Below are 14,068 nucleotides of genomic sequence, written 5' to 3'. Positions count from 1 at the left end.
TCTCTTTCTTGGTCCTGGCTCTCGAGACAACGCGAGGGAGCCAAGGCCCAGGGAGGCCTGTGGGTGAGGGGGCTGCCACCATGTGCACAACGGAGGTAATTATACGCACTTCGCAGGGTTCCCGCGCGGCGCTGCTGATTACCAGGGACGCGAGCAGCCCGAGGGACAACCGCGGTGTTACTGCGCGCACGCCCCGCGCACCCTCACCGCAACACCTCGGGGCCCGGCGGATGCGGAAACTCGGGCGCGATTGGCCGGGCAAAAGCTCAGTTACCGCGTTTGAAAGGCCCAATCAGCGCCAACCCTCTCCACGCTAGCCAATGGGAAACCCGAGGGGCGGGCCGGAAGGGCGGGGTCTCTATTTGAACCTGGACGCGGGGAAAGGCTCCCAGTACGCTTTCCTGCAGGAATCCCGGTTTGGGTCTCCGTGCGCCATGGAGGGCGAGGTCCCAGGGGATGCCGTGCTGATGCAGAAGCTCAAGAAAAGCCGCCACCGCTTCCAGAGGCACATGCAGCAGCTGCTAGAGAAGGTCGGTCCCCCACCGGCCCGCTGAGAGGGGCGCGGGGCCGGCGAAGAAGGGGAAGACAGGGTTGGGGGCTGGGGTGGGGAGGGAAGCAGCGGGGAGGGGACGTGGAGTTTGAGGCTTGGTGTTAGGGAGGTAGGCGGGCTTTCGGGGCGGGGGACTAGGGGAGAGGAGGCGGGTTTTGGGGGCCGGGGGCTAGGGGAGAGGTGGGGGACTTTCGGGGCGGGGCCAGGGGAGAGGAGGTGGGCTTTAGGAGCCGGGGGTAGGAGGGAGAAGGCCGGTTTAGGGGTGCCGGCAGTCTTGGCGGTCCAGGGGCAGGGGACGGAGTTGGGGGAGTGGAGGCTCTCCTCCGCCCAGGTCAGGGGCTCCTGGCTCCCTCGGACCCGACGTGATGCCCCTTGCTCTCCTGCAGTACAACCAACCCTTCGAGGATGCCCCGGTGGTGCAAATGTCCACGCTGACCTACGAGACGCCCCAGGGTACGGAATCCCCGCCTCCCCCTTCTCAATATTTACGGTTAACTGTTTAATAGTTGGTGTTGCAAACTTACTTTTCATGGGTTCTCTTTGGTAAATAGCTGAGAAAATTTGCACTGGGTGATGTCAGTTCCTCCCATTCAGCCTTTCCAACTCGTTCTTACTAATGAAAGCCAACCTCAGATCCAGTTCTGCCATGTGTTGGATAAGACAGGCACAAAAAGGTTCACAAGACCTGCTCTTAAAGGAAGTCCTGTCTCTTTACCTTCCCAGCTACACCTTGGGTGAAAGTTGGCACAAGCAGAAGGTAAGGTATCCTGGGCAGGACACAGGGCTCTGTAGGAATCATTCCTACAGGCTTCAGTGAGAATGGGCCGTGCCTGGAATATTCTGCCAGTTCATGTATCTCCAGTACCACTGATTTCACCAGCGAAAACTCATTTCCGATTCCCATTTTGATGAGAACAGCAGTTGAAGCACCTAAACACCTTGATAGCAGTCACACGTTAGCATGCAGAAGACCATCTGGAGAGCTTGTTAAAACGCAGATTCCTGGGGTTCCTGACACTAGGTAGAGATTTTCATTAACGACAAATATTTGTCTGATCTTGGTTTTAAAAAAGAAAACCTTCAACTTCACAAAGATGAAGAGCAACAGAGGATCGGAAATATGGCTTGGTTTTAATATTACGCTTTTCTTTAGCCTGTCATTTGGTTTTCTTTGAGTGCAGATTAAACAGAAACCCCGTGTTCAGAATTACTTAAGTGGTAATTTTATTTCATTTCTTTTCTCGAGGATTGAGAATTTGGGGTGGAAGACTAGAAAAGGAGAAAAGCAAAGGACAGATCCAGGTATTTAATGTCACATGTTATTGCCACCACCCCCGCTGTGGAGGGGTATTGATGCGAATAAAGGGTGGGTGAGCTGTAACAATACCAGCAGCCACTGCAGGGCCCTTCCATGGAAAATAGAAACCCTATTTTCCTGTTGTTAAGGACTTACTGAGAAGCATTTCTTCTGTTGCTTGTCAAGTTCAAGGAGGAGCTGTGTGGTGCTTAAGCCCTTCTGTCCCCCGGTGCCTCCTCTACCATAGGCTGACAACTGGACCCCCACATGCACAGCTGGGCCAGCCGGACAGACCTCTCCCCGCCCCACACGTCAGCCACAGTTGTGAGCTTGCTAGTTGGGTTCTTACAGAAAAGATCAAGTCCAGGTCCTTCTAGGAAAGAAAAATGCCTCCTTGCCTCTTCTGAAAGAGGCGGAGAGAGACTAGGGAGAGGATGCCGTGGGCAGCATCACGATTCTTTCCTCCCACGTTGTGCCACCTTTCAAAGTCCCAGCTGTGGTTGGTTTGTTTTCCCCGAGTTCATCCGTGGACACTGCAGCTCTGCCCACGTTATGTCCACGGAAGGTGCCGATACAGCTGCCTTCCTGCTACTCAGTCTTCCACGATAGGAACGTTTGCAAGGATGTCTGATGTTTCTTAATTACCGCTTCTCGGCTAAGGATTCTGTGCTCAGAATGAAAACCTCAGTGTTAGGTTTCCAATGCCATTAACAGCAATTCAGAAGTCAGATTTCTCCCTGATTAATTACTTTAATGACATTCATAATACATTTCATCGTAGAACTGTTAGAAATACATATAACTATATACTTAAAATTGACCTGATTTCTCTAGATAATCACGAATAATACTTTAATATAACATGATTCCTCATTATAATTCACATATATTTAATTATACATATTTCTACCCTTTTTCCCCTACTTAATATATATTGTGAACACTTCTCTTCCATTAAAACTGCTCTCTTGTTGATAGGTATTTAGCTGTTCACACCTTCCTTTATTGCAAATCAGGGTCAGCACACTTGCTGTAAAGGCCGAGGTGATAAATATTTTAGGCTTTGCTAGCCACGTGGTCTGTGTCACAGCTTCTCAGTTCTGTGTTGTAAGGGGCAGGCCGCCATGGAGGTCGACAGATATGTGCTTTTTAAATTATACATAATAATGATGCCTACCAATCAGACCAGTGCTTGGTGGTCCTGGTGGAAAAATGTTCTCATCTGGATATTTAAGGGTTTTGCTTAAAGTGTAGATACCTCCCCTACCTGGGGTATACAGAATTTTAAACCCCTTTCCTGGAATTAGACAGCTGGGCGTAGTCAGTGATGACAATTCAGATGTCTACAACCTAGAATTGCCAGGGGCGATTATGCCCAAATCTACCTTCTCCTTTCGAAGACACCCAAATACTCAATCCCTGCCCCCCGCCCCCTCCCTGAGATTGCTGCATGGGGGCTGTGGGCTTGTTTACTTAGGCCACTTGGGTCCTACCACACAACTTGGGTTCTCTTTGTAGACCCCAGAGCTGCCAGTACATAGGATTTGATGAGAATTGGCTACTTCCCCATAATTCTCAAACCAAGTTCTGCCACACCTCCAGACACAGCAGCCACAAATAACTCTGTCAAGTCCTCCAGGCAGGATTCTGTTACCCAGGCCCTTAGCAACGATGCCTCGGGGCTGTCCCTACAGGGCTGGGCCTCGCCACGTCCTCACTCCTGATCTTGCAAGTCTTCACCTGGTTCCGCTCGCAGGGCCACTCCACCTGCTGAAGCTTGTAAAGGAGTTGTAGACCTCACAGCATCGAGGTCACACGAAGTCCCCCAGGGGCCTCTTGAACTTCTGGGTTCTACCTGACGACCTAGTGACAGTGTTGTCCTGTTTCGTGTTGTTTTTTCATTTGCTGCCATACGAGGGCCAGGTCAGGCCCTTTCGCTTGGGCCTTGGCTTCTTGCTTTGCCTGCTCCGTCCCTCACCATCCAAGTGGCTTTTGAAGTAGCTGCCATGGGCACAGCTAGAGAAAGAAAGCTTGTTTCCTTTCCAAGGGGAACCTTGACCATCTACTAGAAGTTTTGAGGCCTTTGATCCCAGAATGTGCTGGAAGAGAAACTTTGTGAAACCCCCTGTTCTCCCATATGTGAATGGAAGGGCTGGAGGCTTGTTACTTTACAGTGGCTTTGAAATGTCTTATGACTGAAACGAACGTGTCTTTTCTCACTTTCTGAACTTTGAGGGCTCCCCGGAGCAGACAGTCAGCAGGAGAGATGGCGCTGTGCAAGCCACAGCTGGAGGTGACGAGCTGCCCGTGCCCTACACACAGGACCTGGGCGAGGGTGAGTGTGCCCTGGGCTAGAACCCGAGGGGCTGGGCCTGACATGTCCCTGTTACAGCATTTAAGCTCTAGATTCCTCACTGTGGCTTTTTCTAAGGTCTGTTTTAAAAGGTAGAACATCTTTAAGTGTCCTGTTATTTCCTCCCTAGCTCCCCATAGGAGCGGCCTTGCACTGTGCTGCTTGACATATAAACAGTACTCAAATATTCTAAAATAATGAACACATGCCCCTCATCCCCACCTCATTTTTTTAACTTTTTACAAAAAAAAATTAATGTCAAGAATTTAATAAGACCTAAGGTCTGCCCTTAAGTGGTATGAACTGCTAACTTCCACAAACTCTCCACTGGGCTAGAGGGACTCGGCTTCTAGGATCAGAGGTCATTGAGAGAGCTAGAAATGCTATAAAAGCTGCTTTTCCCTGTCTCCACCGCTCCAGGCAGCTCCTGTTCTGGTGGGGTCTCTGCATTACTGATTTTCAGGAACCGTGGCAGACGGCTGCATCCCAACTAAAGGGAGCACACTTGAAGCTATTGGAATTTTTACCGTAGAACACGCTCCAGTGATACAAAAACCATCCTTGAAAGAAAAATACAAGCTTTCTTAAAAATTCTGGTTGAAATTTCCTTTTTTTTTTTTTTTTGCTTTTAGATTCAAAAAGCAGTGATGTTGATGCAACTTTATACCAGGAAGATCTGGCTGCTGGGGCCTTAATGGTAAGATCTGCCTTTTGTAATGAAGAGACAGTCGGGATTTGGGGTGCAGGTTCAACACCCTCTTACCTGTACTTTCCTCTTCTGAGGCTTGCTCTTTGCTAATCTCACCCTTTATGTCTGTCATCCCCCTTTCAGTTCCCCTAGGCAGCAAATCTATCACTTGACAGCCATCACTAACCAAGTTCAAGTTCAAGTCTGATTTATTGAATGTACATAGATGTTGGGTGCTGTTCCCTCTGCACACAGAAAAATCACAGCTATGGTTCACACTATGTCATTTGCCTTGATTGAACATGCAATACTGAAAGTTGGGTCCTAAGTAGGTCTACCTCCTTAGAGGCAATGTCATAGGATGGTGTTCTAGGGAATATTTCTAGGTGAGCCCTTAAAGCCCATTGAGTCATGAGGTCACATACTCCGGTAGGCCCTTGTTTTGTGTCTGTCTCCCAGCATGCCCCAGTGGTCCTGGAAGCCACTGTCTCCTTATAGAATCTGCTTCTCACCTTCCCACTTAGTTGGGATAGACAAGAATACACACAGAATATGGAGCATCTTCCCTGGCCCGGGTCAGATGCTAAAGTAGCAGGCACGTGGTTTCCCTCTGAAATCACTCTTTTTGTGCATAGATTTGCTCATACACCCATGTGTGGCTTTGAGCATCTAATTAGAATAAGGTGATGACCCCGAGGAGGGAAGCGGTGCTTAGTGAATATAGTGGAGGGGTGGCGGCAGTGACAGGAAGTAGGCAGCCCCTCAGTAGGGACACTGAGTAATGCGTGTGTTACCCACATCTGCATCCCCAGTCCAGTCCTCACCCCACTCAGCCACCGAGAGAGGAGATTGAGACCCACTGTCTTCAGTGTGAGGCAGGTGAGAGGCTACCATTCCTGCCTCCTCAGTTGGAACTCTGAATTCTTTTCTTATAAAACATACAGATCAGGGTCGGTTTCAGTAGCTGAATCCTGAACTCACCTAAGAATATTCAGATTGTTTTACTTACTTTTCTTTCTGCTCTAGTAATGCTGTCATAAACCCCTGCATGTTTTATCTTCTAACTTTTGGATTGTTCCACTGGTAAATTCCCTAAGGTCAGATTCCTGGTCAGGTGGATTTCCAGAGGGGCTGGACCACTTTGTCCTGGTACCAGCAAGAAATGGAAAGATGACTTTGAGGAACTTCATTTAAAGATTTTCGCATTAATGAGTTTGCCAGTTTGTTTCAGAATCCAAGAGCTCATCCATCCCCAAAATCTCTTAAGAATGCTGACTTCTCTTTTTTACCAGCCTGCAGTGCCTTGGAGCCCTTTGAAAGATGAGTTAAGAAGGAAATACTTGACCCAAGCGGACATACTGCTACAAGATAAAGGATGTGCAGAGGTAAATGCATTCCCCAGTATGTATCTCTGTAACTGATCACAGACTAGAGACGTATTGAGGGACAGTGTAGGCTTGTGTTCTCTCTACGGAGCCTGTAAAGAGCATTTTGAACGATTGTTTCCAAGCCCTTTCGTTCACAAGCTTGCAGACTTCTCTTGAGTAAATGCTTGGGGTCCTCTAGGGCATGTGGTCAGGGAAGCTTGCAGGTGTGGCCTTTGTTGCCCACTGTGTCCTGGGGTGGCTCAGAAATCCAGTAGGGCCCTATCTTTGAGTGAACAGGTTCTAAGCCCTGTGAGAGGTGGCCCCTCTCCCAGGGCTGGTGCCCCCTGAGTTCTATTGTAGCCCGTTTCCAGAGCTTTGCCTGGGAAGAGCAAAAATGCTGAAGGTACAGGTCCATGTAAGGATGCCAGCTCAGTAGTTTCCTGAGCCTGTCAATATCTTTTCATAAAATAAAGGACTTTTGTTTTAATCCACACCTGAAGATATGTTTATTGATTTTTAGAGAGAGAGAGAGAAACATTGATCAGTTGCCTCCCATCTGAGCCTCGAACAGGGATCAAAACCGTGGCCTTTTGATGTATGGGATAACGCTCCAACCAACTGAGCCACCAGCCACGGCAAAAAAAGGACATTTTAATACCAATATTACGTACATGTGTAGAATAAATTCTTCATCTCAAAGGCAGCAAACTTAGCAGGAACATGTATATTTTCTTCATGTGCTTGCTGACCAGAGAAAACCTGTGTCTGAGGGCACTGAATTGGAGGGTGCACCGAAATGCCTTTGCCTTTATCCTAAAGTGGCAGCAGGTGGTGTCCTGGCAGGTGGTGGCCTCTCCAGGGTATCCTGGAGGCCACCTGGACAAAGTCCCTGGTTTTACTAAGACACTTCTTCCCACCACTGCTGTAAGGCCAAGTGGCTACTGACATCCTGGCACACACCTGTCACTGCTGCTGCCAGGCTCAGGTGTACAGCCTCCTCACATCCAGTGGGCCTGGTGTTGGGGGGAACCATCTTAGTGGGCCCAGAGCCGACATCTGACAACTCCTTTGTTAAAAATCACGCTTTGATTTCAGTATGATCATGGAGACGGAAACGACACATGTGTGACCCTGGTCCCTTCACTGGCCTCACCTCCCAGGCCTGCCCATGGTGAGTGACAAACTGCATGAACCGTGTCCCGTGCACTGTTGGTAGAGCCACACAGCCCCTTACGCTGGGCGTATCCCCGTCCACTGTGCAGGGTTCATCAACAAAAACTGTTAGAGACACCTGCACTTCAAAAACTGTTAGAGACACCTGCACTTCACCTAAAAGCAGGTAATTCTACATAAAGCAGTAAACTGGGCACAAGCCAGCAATGAAACAGTGACACAGTGCAGTTTCACCCATTGTGGCCGTGGTGTCCATCTGAGGGAGCACGCACGACACTTTGTGCAAAGTTATTTGGTTTCTGTTTTCTCTTTCATTATCAGTTTGATAATTATGGTCATTTTTCTGTCTGTATTTAATTCAGAGTGCTCCCCATCTTTGTTGGTTTAAATTTATTTGTTTAATATATAAAACATGTAACATTGTGCAAAAGTCAAAGCTGTCTGAACAGCTGTATTCAGGACTCTCATTTCTTCTGCCCTCCCTGTAGGCAAACTGTCACTATTTTTTGGTTCCCAGTTAGTCTTTGAAAAGGCAACCAAGTTCCTAAAACTGTCCCCTGGGGAAGAGAGGCTCTTTTTGGGAAGGTTGGTGGAACGTAGAAATTTAATTTTCATAGGTAGAAAGAAGAGTCTATTCCCAAATATGTGTAATATTTCTTTTGTTTTTATATTGCTTTATAAAAAAAACCATTATGGTCATGATCCAGCCTTCCGTTCCATGATCTCTGCATACAGCTTGTTTGAAGTGATAACGTACACACATTTACCTGTGTGCTTTTCTCCAGGATACTGTGGCCATGTCTCTGAAGACAGTCCTTTTGAGCCAGCTGCATCTTCACGCCTTTGCTCCCCAGACACGGTCATCGTGCCCAGAAATGACAGTGTCTCATTGCAAGAGACCAGTGGTCACAGCTTCTTGAGCAGCCAGTCCTTTGTGGCTGGTGACATTTGCAACGTTACCATCAGCGACCTGTATGCGGGCATGATGCACTCGATGAGCCGGCTGCTGAGCTCAAAGCCCTCGTGCGTCATCTCCACCAAAACCTTCATTGTTCGAAACTGGAGCTCTCGGAGGAGACACGGGTGCAAGAGCAGAATGAACAGAACATATTGCAGAGGCGGCAGGCACTCACGGAGGGACTCCCAGGAGACACTCGTGCCCTGCTCTGAGCCTGTGAAAGAGGCGGGGGTTTTAAGAGAGAGCCAGAACTTCCGAGATCTTTCTGGCCAGAAGGCAGGATTAAAATTGGAAAAAGCTTTTCCTGAAGTAAACAAACTCCAAATCTCAAAGGAGCTTAAGGGAACACCTCGGAAGTTGTCTTCATTAATTTATGTGGACTCTAGTGTAACACATCGTCTTGATCGGGAAAATAGATTAATGACATTAAAGTGGTTAATTTCTCCTGTAAAAGTAGTTTCCAGACCAAGAATGCTGCAGGGCGAGGGAGGGAATCATTACAGGGCGTTCGATAGCAAATTTAAGAAACTTCACCAGGAATATTGCCCAAGCCCCAGGAAGCAGCTAGGCCTGGCCTCCCTCCCCAGCTCCTCCTCCTTCGGGGTCGATGTGCTCAGAAGTGGTCTAGCAAGCCCCAGGAGCCCCCAGGGCTTAGAAACCCACCGGCCAAGTAGACCTCTCAGCAAAGCAAAAGTGAAGAGTCTAAATGAGGCTTTTAAAAACCTGGGCAAACGGGCTGTTGAAACAGGAAGATGCCTGCCCCAAAGTGATTCATCTGCATCATTTTCGAAGACCGACCCCACATGGAGCCCAGGCTGCTCTGACCCCACAGCTGATCTTTTCCGAGAAAATCCTCTTGGAATACTTAGGGAGTCAGCGGCACTCAGCAAAGCTATTTCAGTACCTGGGGTACATCCTCTAGGCTCTGCAAGAGATCGTTACGATGGAATCAAGGAGAAATTTGACCAGCTGCATCAGCAGTATTGCCAAAAATCACCTCAGCGGGCGAAGGTGCCTTTTTGTGCTGAAGCATCTCCAGATGAAGCAAGTGTGGAAGTTCAGAATCAGAAAGAAGCCTTCTTTAAAAAATTAGATCCAGACTCTGGCTTACTGGGAGCCCGGAAGTTGTCATCGTCACTGCAGCGGAGCATCAGAAGTTCACGGGACTCAACCACAGTTGAGCTCCATTCATCTCCGTGGTTCGAGCTGGCCGCCAACTGCAGGCCTCAGCCCCACGCGAAAAGACGCCGCTTATCAGACCCTCAGGTGTGTGGAAGTTGGGCAGAGTCCCAGGATCCCCCTCACATGGTGGGCCGGGCCTTCCCGAGGCCAGGGGAAGAGGTCTGCTCTTCCCCCGACTGGAAAGGCAAGGTGAGTTTTTGTCAAACGTGGCTGTTTGATAACAGTATTCTTCTGTGCATGTTCATTTTCTAAACTCTCTCCCAAATTCTGTTTCTTCACATCAAGCACATGTTCATGGTAAGATGTGCCCAGGTGGAGCTGAAAAGCATTCTTCCCGAGAAAGTTCTACACGATTCCCAGCAGAATGCATCACTTTGCATGCCGTATCGGTCCTTGTCCAACCGTGTCATTTCCACCCTCTCCTTCTCACACTCAGAGAAGAGCTGTTGTAAGGAGAAATTGGTCCGGAAACCATGGCATTGTTTTACTTCTGGATTTCCTCGTAAGGACGGAGCAGGAGCAGGCCCTTGAGAGCCGCCGGTGCAGAATCTCACATGTGCTGGGCTGCGAGAGGGCAGCCAGTAACCTCAGCGCCCTCCCGCCTCCTGCAGTGTCGCTTGTGCAGACCACTTAGCTAAAGTTGAATGTGCTGCACCCTTTTATTTTCTCCAGAGACAAGATGAGGGGGTGGGACAAGTCAGTGGGTCGTTGAGTGTTATCACTTGACTTTTTCGGATCTGGCCACCGGCAGGGTGACTGAGTCCTCTGAGGCTGAGGCTTTCAGTGCCCAGCCATGTGCTCCTGGCAGACACTTCGGGAGCACGAAGCTCGCACATTCCGTTTGCTCTCACAGATCACCGCTCATCACCATCACCTTGTTTCTCGGTTGAAAGGGTACATTTCACCAACCCCTCAGCCCCGGGGTTGTCTCTGAGGCTTCTCCTAGCCCCTGACACGTCACATCCCCCTAGTCCAGCCGTGGGCAAACTACGGCCCGCGGGCCAGATCCGGCCCATTTGAAATGAATAAAACTAAAAAAAAAAAAAGACCGTACCCTTTTATGTAATGATGTTTACTTTGAATTTATATTAGTTCACACAAACACTCCATCCATGCTTTTGTTCCGGCCCTCCGGTCCAGTTTAAGAACCCATTGTGGCCCTCGAGTCAAAAAGTTTGCCCACCCCTGCTCTAGTCCCTGTCCCCACTTGTTTGAACCTAAACCTTTTCCTCACACGGCTTCCCTCCTTGTCTTTTCCCTTTTTTGTGCCTTTCCCACCATGTTCCCTGGTTTGCTCGCGCCTCATCTCTTAAGCCGCCTGCTTACTAACTGGCTCCGGGAGTGTGGCAGGTCACTCCTGCCTCTACTCTACCCTCTGGGTGCTCAGTGCAGTGTCCCCTCACTTTTCACCGGCTCAGCCTGGTGACCATGTGTGCCTGGACATAGAGGACCAAGAGGAGAACTCGGCCTTGGTGGTCCCGGGGGACACTCCTGGCTCCCTTGGAATTTGATAAGCTCCACTGGAGGCCTTTGCAGTTTCATCTTAAACCACAATATAAACATTTAATAATTTTCCTTCTTGCCCTAAATTATAAATTTCTTGAGGAAAAGGACCAAATCTCCGTGAGCTGAGGCTACAGAAGGAATTGTAATGGCTGACACCTGAATGCTTTCTGTTCACCAGGCCACGGTGAACAGAGCAGGCACTGTCATAAAAGGCCCCTTTCATGCCATCCTCAATCCCCCACGAACCTTTCGATTAGATAGGTCTGTCTTTTAATAAATAGGGAATTCAGCTTCAGTCTTGTAACTGCTGGACCAGCATTTGAAAACAAGCCTGTCAACCTAACTACCTGTTTGCATTCTGCCTTAGGGCTTAATGTTAGTTTTTGTTAGTTGTTGTTTTGGGAGGTTTGTTTGTTTTTCTTTACGTTCCTTAGGGCAGCGATCGCCAATCTTTCGGACCTCACGGACCACCAGTGGTCCAGAACCACTGGTTGGCGACCGCTGCCTTAGGGTATTTATTGAGCATGGTGGCATTTTCTATAGTGGACACACTAATATTTATATATATATATAGACATTGAAATAAATAACAGTTAAGCTTTTAGTGACTGGCTTTGAGAATGCTAGTGGAATTTTACTGAGATCGTTTTGTCTTTTTTTTTTTTCCTAGAGGAAAGAGCACATCTTTCAGGTTGGAAGATAAGTGATCTTGTGTTAGAAAACTCGAAGCTAAAAATCTACAATCCAAAGGTGGATTCTGATGCTTAGGGCTGCTGTTCTCCACAGTTGTCCCACTGCCCCTTTATTCTGTTTGTGTGTGTGTGTGTGCGTGGTTTTTTTAAATTCTTAAGACTTAGAAATTGCTTTAGTTATCTCCCCTTCAAAGCAGATTTCCATGAAATTGGTTTCATTGACATGACTGACAGGTTCTTGGTATAGAAATTATTGGAATAAGGTTGCTCAGTTAAAAGTATTAATGGTATCCTTTTGGGGCTATTTTGCTCATGTTTTCTTTGCTAAATTTGGATGTACCAACCGAATTCTCTCTTATATTTCCCATTTCCTGGGAGAAATTGTTTGCTTTGAAATATAAGTTTAAGCCCTGGGTACAATGATCTCTGAAGGGAAAATTCAGCTGCTTAGTTTTTTAAATTCAGACCCATGAGACTTGGCACCTTCCACATCAGGAGGTAGCACATTGAAGCACAATTCACCCATACAAAGTCATTTTCTATGTTTTTAGAGGAAAGCATGCTGTATTGAAGCGTTCTTGTGATGTTCCCCAAGTATTCTTGTAGCCACATGGTAGCCATGACATCTGACTCTTATCGGAGCGGTTGATAACAGAATGTCTTCGTTAATAAAATATTTCAAATATTCAGAACACAGTGACTAAACCCAGGTTGAGTAATTGTTATGCTGCCATGTGCTATGGATTTCTTATTTTAAATAAAATATTAGATAAGATTGGATGTCTTCCCTTCCCTAGGCTGTCACTGTCCTCATAATAATGTGTACCCTTTTCCCCCCACATCTGTGCCCTGGGACCTCATGACCGATGTGTATTAGCTCAGGCCGCATCACAAAATACTACAGCTGGGTGGTTTAAACAAGAGAAATTTATTTCCCAGTTCTCAGGCTGGACGTCAGAGGTCCAGGTGCCAGCATGGGCTCCAATGAGGACCCTTCCTGGATTGCAGGCGGCGCCTCCTCACCATGTCCTCACATGGCAGACAGAGCGGGCGCTGTCATAAAGGCCCTAATCCCATCATCAAGGTCCCATCTCGGGCACTCGCACTGAGGTTAGGGTTTCCATGTGTGAACTTGGGGAGACATGTTCAATCCAGAGCCCTGTGATTCAGTAAGGAGGACTAGCAGTGGGTGCTGACTGGCTCGGCCAAGGCTGGAGTGGCCCCTGCAGTTCTAGACCTTTCTTCCTTCCCAGGAAAACTATCATTCTTGCCCCAATCTGCTCGTGCCTTGGTTGACCCCAACCCGTTACCCAGTGGGCCTGTGCTGAGGTCTCTGGCCAGGCCTCGCTGCCAGAGAGCCTAGAAATTCAAGGTTTGATGTCCTGTTATCTAGCAGAGGAAGGTAAGTCAGAAGGGACTGGGCTTGCATCTCAGCCAATTTACAGCTCTGCCAGTAACGGACCCATGAACTGTACAGAATGGTGCCCTCTAATGCAGCAGTTGCCAACCGGTGGTCCGTGAGGTCCGAAAGGTTGGCGACCGCTGCTCTGATGTGTGTCACATTTGGCTGGTAGATGCCTCCTTTCCCTGTAAGAGTGGGGGCCCTGGGGCAGGGCCTGCACAGTAACCCGGCTCTCTGCCTGGCACAGCCATGGGCAGTGGACACCATCAGCATGGCTGGGACCTAAATGCCAGTGAAGACAAAGGTGGATTCTGATGCTTAGGGCTGCTGTTCTCCACAGTTTCTTGCTAGAAACAATGACCTCTCCCTTTGCCCCGCTGTCCTGACTCTGGGATTTCGTCACCTTACAGCCAAGAGTCTGCATCCACGTGGCAATGGAGGTTTATTTCAGTGGAAAGGAGGGGACACTGATTATCAGAACAATGCTTTCCTTACAAACTAAATTCAAAGTGGTCTGCATTGCTATGGGCAGGGTGGGCAGTTTGCATTTCACATTCGGGCCACCTAGGAGTTTCCTTTGGGGGAAGCCAAAAGCTGGTGCTGACTGCAGGTATCCAAGATTTTGAGAGTCTCCAGGGCTGCCCTCTGCACCCCAGGATCTGTGTCCAACTGTAGCTCCTGGAGGGCTGAGAGCACAAATGGGAGGGTCAGGACCTGGCAGTTGGGCTGCGCCCCCTGCCCTCTGCACTTGCCCACAGGCAGGTGGAGCTGTGTCTTCACACACATCTGCCATCTCTCAGGGCTTCCCTTCTCTAACGGACAGTGGGATCCCCAGAACCCCAATTGCCGCCTGGATCCGCTGACAGAATCAGGGCGGAAGCATTTTACTAATGTTTGTGA

The 14,068-nt window shown here is 48.6% G+C and overlaps 2 protein-coding genes across 2 annotated transcripts in view; one reads left to right on the top strand and one right to left on the bottom strand.

The window, feature by feature from the left end:
• Positions 1 to 426: 426 nt before the first annotated feature.
• Positions 427 to 12,749, top strand: HJURP (Holliday junction recognition protein). Its single transcript, XM_070422450.1, has 9 exons — positions 427 to 530; positions 937 to 1,003; positions 1,797 to 1,852; positions 4,083 to 4,182; positions 4,833 to 4,897; positions 6,181 to 6,273; positions 7,351 to 7,426; positions 8,214 to 9,757; positions 11,745 to 12,749. Exons 1-9 carry the CDS (start codon positions 435 to 437, stop codon positions 11,775 to 11,777), a joined length of 2,130 nt encoding a protein of 709 aa, XP_070278551.1. The 5' UTR covers positions 427 to 434; the 3' UTR covers positions 11,778 to 12,749.
• The window catches only part of MROH2A (maestro heat like repeat family member 2A), a 40,065-nt gene continuing 38,710 nt past the window's right edge, over positions 12,714 to 14,068 (bottom strand). Inside the window, exon 41 of the mRNA XM_070423251.1 lies at positions 12,714 to 13,854. Within this exon, the coding sequence (XP_070279352.1) occupies positions 13,733 to 13,854 (122 nt within the window). The 3' untranslated portion in view covers positions 12,714 to 13,732. The remainder of the gene's footprint in view (positions 13,855 to 14,068) is intronic.

The sequence above is a fragment of the Myotis yumanensis genome, unplaced genomic scaffold (genome assembly GCF_028538775.1).
Source record: "Myotis yumanensis isolate MYYU_CA2020_CCGP unplaced genomic scaffold, mMyoYum1.0.hap1 SCAF_8, whole genome shotgun sequence".
In the NCBI taxonomy this organism is placed as follows: domain Eukaryota; kingdom Metazoa; phylum Chordata; class Mammalia; order Chiroptera; family Vespertilionidae; genus Myotis; species Myotis yumanensis.
Note: the sequence above shows the minus strand (reverse complement) of the source record. Positions and strands in the feature narration are given on the sequence as shown.